This window comes from Ascaphus truei, chromosome 3, assembly GCF_040206685.1.
Source record: "Ascaphus truei isolate aAscTru1 chromosome 3, aAscTru1.hap1, whole genome shotgun sequence".
In the NCBI taxonomy this organism is placed as follows: domain Eukaryota; kingdom Metazoa; phylum Chordata; class Amphibia; order Anura; family Ascaphidae; genus Ascaphus; species Ascaphus truei.
The window spans coordinates 355,881,406-355,886,784 of NC_134485.1; the positions used below are offsets into that span (position 1 = coordinate 355,881,406).

At 44.2% G+C, this 5,379-nt stretch overlaps 1 protein-coding gene across 1 annotated transcript in view; it reads left to right on the top strand.

Moving 5' to 3' along the window:
* Positions 1-862: 862 nt before the first annotated feature.
* WDFY2 (WD repeat and FYVE domain containing 2) overlaps positions 863-5,379 on the top strand; it is a 72,625-nt gene continuing 68,108 nt past the window's right edge. Inside the window, exon 1 of the mRNA XM_075591995.1 lies at positions 863-1,162. Coding sequence (XP_075448110.1) covers positions 1,026-1,162 — 137 coding nt within the window. The 5' untranslated portion in view covers positions 863-1,025. The remainder of the gene's footprint in view (positions 1,163-5,379) is intronic.

Here is a 5,379-nt window from a genome sequence, read left to right on the forward strand (position 1 = left end):
GACAGCAGGAGGCAGTGACATCCGGCCTGGGCATGACCAATCATGAGACAGACCTGGTGCCCTCCTCCTGGCTGTACTTAAGGGCAGTGCTGTCCCAAATTCGGGAGTGCCTCTACCTACTTGAGAGGCAGGTCACACAGCCAAGAGCCTGACTATTGGGCCTTCTCTGGTCCTCTTCCCCATGGGGGGAGTGAGTGTGTACCATACCTCTGCCCCTGCTAGAGAAGCAGGGAAGAGCTGGGACTGCTGCGGGTGCCCATGACCTGTAGTGAATGTCCAGGGATCATCCTTCAGTGGTAGCTAGCTGAGTTACTGTTTTGGGCTGAACCTGCCCTGTACTGTGCTGCACAGAGGGAGAGACAATAAAGCATTCTTATTATACCTCCCAGCCTGGTGTGTGACCTTACTGGGGGAGAGGTAATTGGTTCTAAGTGGGTAGATCACCTTCAGTTCCTGGAGCCTAAGGCAGATGGAGGTGCTGCACTGCTAAAGAATATGTACAGTAGGGTATGAACCCGAGAAGCCTGTTCCTGTGTACCCACCACCATCGACGGACAACTCAGCCCTTCTGTTACCAGCAAGTATCATGCGAACCGTAATGCGGGGGGGAACACCGGTACAACTGTAAAGGCAGAAGCAGGTGCACACTCATACTGCAATGTGATGTTGCATTGCCAACATAAACACACCTCCACTGCCTCAAGCACTAAAGTCAGGGACAGCGAAGAACAAGCGACATCAGTGCAGCATCACGCAGCACATCTTCCTTTGACCTTACTATGCTCTTGGACTGCTATAGCACATAGCCAATAAAGCTTTGCTATTTTACAAAGCAGGGGCGGTGTGTTGCCAGAAGTGACGTATGCAGTCAGCTGACCCAGGCTCTGAGCTGTTGTGCTGGTACACAGAGTGCGAGCAGCAGAGTCCGGGCGCTGACCGAGAACCCCCCTACTCCGGAGCGGCATAGCTTCCCCGCTGTGACGTCACAATCGCATTGGAACGTCACAATCAGCGCTCCCGTTACCATGGCAGCGGAGATCCAACCCAAGCCCCTGACCCGCAAGCCCATCCTGCTGAGTAAAGTGGAGGGTTCCCAGGACGTGGTGAACATGGCACTGATCGTGCCCAAGGAGGACGGCGTGATCACCGTCTCGGAGGACAGGTAACCCCGGGATAGCCTGCGCTCAGCATTGCGGTGCCGGAGCCTCGCTCACTGATGGGTGAGAGAAACACGATGCTCGGGTTGCAGACCTGGCCGCTACTTTATAATGCGGTGTGAGAGGAGGGAGCGCTGGGAGAGGAATTGGCATTTGCTTCTGTTTGATCACAGGAGGCTGTTTAACCCTTCCCGGCTGTTTAACCCTTCCCTGCTTTAGGGCAGCCATGCGTTGCCGGTCTCCTCTAGCACTGAAGGAGTTAAAAATGCGCAGGATCAAAACCAAGTAGCCCTCCCTCTGCATGGAAGGTGTGAGTAGCGGGGGAATGGGTGGCAGGGCATCTTGTTTTAGGGGGAAATGACCCACAGCCTCTGCATGGGAATTTTCTGCTGTGTATAAGTTATATTGAACACATTCGCTGCTATAGGGGTCAGCAACGCATTACACAGCCACAGCAGGGTTAATATTGTATGTAAGTGACATACTCCGTCCCCTCCCCACCTCTATTGATTCTGCCAGGCTATGCATGTTGGACTTGGTGTTTAGAGGGCAGTCCTGTAATTGGTAGTCCAGGAATATGATGTGGGGTTTTTTTTCTGTTTGCAGTCAGGGACCAGAAACACATTTATTTTTTTTAGAGGTTATTGAAAAATAATTTCGGTTCATTGTTTTTGGATGCCCAGTATGTTCCTAAAACTGGTTATACAGCTCAAAACAAAGGCTGTTTTTGTGTGTTCACTGTTGAGTTCGAGACTGGGTGTCAATAGCACATATAACCACTTGGATGTACAATGTCATAATAATAGGTGAGGAATCAGACCTGTGCATGTTACCAGTATACAGGTGTATACACTGCTTATTATCACTGCTTTATTCTGCTGAATCCGTGTAACGATGCAGGATTCTATTTTCCAGACCCGTTTATGTAAAAGGACTGATCGTATAGTCTGCGAAAGGGCCGACCGCTTCCAAGTAATGAGCCTGAATGAACTCTTCACCAAAGCGTACCTAAAGGGTTAGTACAGACTAAATAAGTACTTCAGTATTAGGTGATACTTTTTTTTTATTTGGACGCTTATGAGACAAGCTTTTGAGAGTCCTCAGGTTAGGCATTTGCTTGAAGTGAGGAAGAAAGGAGAACTCTCGAAAGCTTGTCTTATAATATCAATTGTTAGTCTAAAGAAAAGAATCCCCTAATATTGAAGTACTCATTTACTCTGCACTATCGCAACTGGCTTAACATGATTATTTCTACTTGATTCCTAAAGGGTTACTCATGTAAGTAAAGGTTGCTGTGGGTTTGTACACCCCTCCGACAGCAATGCACAGCACTGCCCAAGGGACTTTCTACCTCATCTTCTTATATTATTACCTATTCTACCAGCTGTGACATGTCGGCAGTGCTAGGGGCAAAATACAACAGTGTTCTGGGGCCATCTCCCGCACTTTTAGTTTAATGTGTTACCCTGGTTGTTCTTTTCCTTTCATGAAGGGATCAGTAAGACATTTATATTAGTGTGGCTCTAAAGCTATATTAAGTTTCCACCCAAACCATTAAAGGTGAAATGGGTAGGACCGCTAAGGCTACACTTTGAACAGAGATGGTACTAAGCATTTGCTAGTACAGGGGTGCGCAGATTGGGGGGTGCAGACATCTCCTACCTTATCTTAAGCGACGTGTCACCAAATGACGCTGCGGTGTCACGGACGTCACATGACCCCGCACATCATTTGATGCTGGATATTAGGTAAGGGGGGGGGGGGGAGGGGCACGAGCACAGGGGCTGGCAGGCAGGGGGGGGGGGACTTTGCGCACCCCTGTGCTAGTATACCTGTACTTTTCCTTGCTAGACATAATTATAAGCACACTGTTTCTGTTGCTTTATTTTGCCTGGTCAGAACACACTGATAATAAAATCATAATTTCTACACTTTCAGTTCATATTGAGATGTTTTACTTGTGTTAACATTTTCAAGATCTCAGCCAATTAGTTGATAATCTGAAGGTCACAGCACTTGCCACTACAAGAAACTTCTGCTTAACTTTATGAAATGACCCCTTTCTATAATTCAGTTGAATGTATAATGTTTGGTGTGTGGCAATAAATATGCTGCGTTTGCGATGCGGGGAAAAAAAACCTGTATAAATCGCAAAGAAATAATACATTTTATTTTTTTGTTTTGTAACTTCACTTTTTTTTTTGTTTATTCTACATTTTAGTTTTTCTGAGCGGGAGCTGCCCATCCGTTCCCAAGTAATGAAACTGTGGGGGTTATGTATGGTCAGCTAACTGTACTTCCTCTTTTTTTGAAGTGCTATGGTCTCCTCTTCTGCAATGTTATTAAATAGGTTTTATGAATCTCTGTGATATGCCACTAGACAAAAGAGGTGTGGAAGGTTACATAACTACTGATGTTGCATCTGGACAAAAACAGATATATCTGCATCAATAATTTAAATATCCAAAACAAAGGATTAAAGTACCCTTTATTGGCATGCTTATTGAGGCTAGTTCATGTTACGTGTCCTTACATTTATTTATTTTTTTTAACTGAAAAAAGGATCAAGATTTGTGTGTGTGTTCTCATTGACAACTCACAAGAGCCAAAACAAAGCAGAGCCATAGGGCCTTATTCTATGTCAGCCGGAAGGCGATTAGGCAGTTTCTGGTCAAAATTCACAATTGTCTTCAATGCCCTATCAGTCCCTTCGGCTGATCTAGAATAAGCCTCATTGTTTTACATGAGAACAACAAAAGTAGTGTTTTATTTAATTGTTTATGCAATGGTGCAACCTTGTATATTCAGAGTATGCAATCTAACGTTCATTTTTGTGATTAGTCAGTTTCAATATCTTTTTCCTCCGCTGGTTGATGATTGAAATAATATTAACGGAGAGTTCTGTTTTTTGGATGGTCTTTCTTCTGTTTCTTATGATTTGAAGTAAGGAAGGATCTGCTGACTGCCAGATTGATAACAGATGTGTACAACATTAGTTAGAAGCAAATAATTTCTGTGGTTCAGTGTTAGCTGTAATTGGACGTTTTTCGCAATGCTGGCTTATTTTGTTATTGCATGATATCTCTATATCTTTATATCTCTATCTCGGCCAAGTGCTAGGGACCGTTAACCTGGGGGAAAAAACGTTATTGATAACTTGGTAAGAAGTGCAAATCTTGATTGCACATAGACTTCCTTTTTCCCAGAGTATGTGCCCAACATCTGGACATTCTGGGACTTGCTTTAACACCCACACTATAGAAAAGATAATAAAAAATAAACAATAACTTTTTTTTTTTTTTAAACCTCTTTCTCTGTGCCTTTTGTGATTCCTCCAGACAGCCTCACTGTGCTTCGGTTTCGGCCTACTTACTGTATGTGCTGCAGAGCAGAGAGATCTGGAGAAGCTGCAGTCATGCACCATTCCGCATGCCGATTTCTTCTTTCTGACATTGCATTAGAAGGAAGGCAGGGAAGGGGCAGAGAAAAATGAGGCATGCAGGGTCGGATTGAGACAAGGGGAGAGGGCGTGCCAACTCTCTCAGGCTCCTATTGACTCCAATAAAATGTCATGATGAAAAGTCAAAGCTTTTCCATTTAAAATGCCTTATTTTTGGGGGCTCAAAACACTTCAATCTTAGCGGTTCTTGGAGGTTGAGATCGTAAGTGATGATGAAAGGGAGCCACATGGGTGGGACAAGGTGAAATAAGGGACATCTGGGTAAAAAGAGAGGAGAGGTACCAGGACTGGAAGTAATTTTTTTTTTTTTTTTTAAGTAAAATATTAAGACTGCTGGGATACTTTCAGCTATTGCCATGATGGATCAGATTGCAGAGAATAGCCCGTGCAGACCCAGAGGCAGTGAACTTGTTGTTGGACTGTCTTGGTTTATCTACGGCAGCAACTATAAAACTCGTGGAAAAAGTCAAGCTTCAGTTTTGAGGAGGCAGGAAGTCCTGGGATTAAGGATTCTGTGGATGTAGCACCCATGAGGTATTACTGAATGTACCAACGGTGACCCACACTATCATATATTAACAATGATTTGAACAGGAGAAAAACTAGGAGCACAGCAAAAAAGAACGAGAACTGGAGGCCAAATGAAAAAATAACAAAAATTTAATGAGACATAGACTAATTAAAAAGAGAAACCTCTAACACGTTTCTCGCATGGTGCGCTTTATCAAAGAGTAGTTTCAATGGTCTAGATCAAACTCTTAT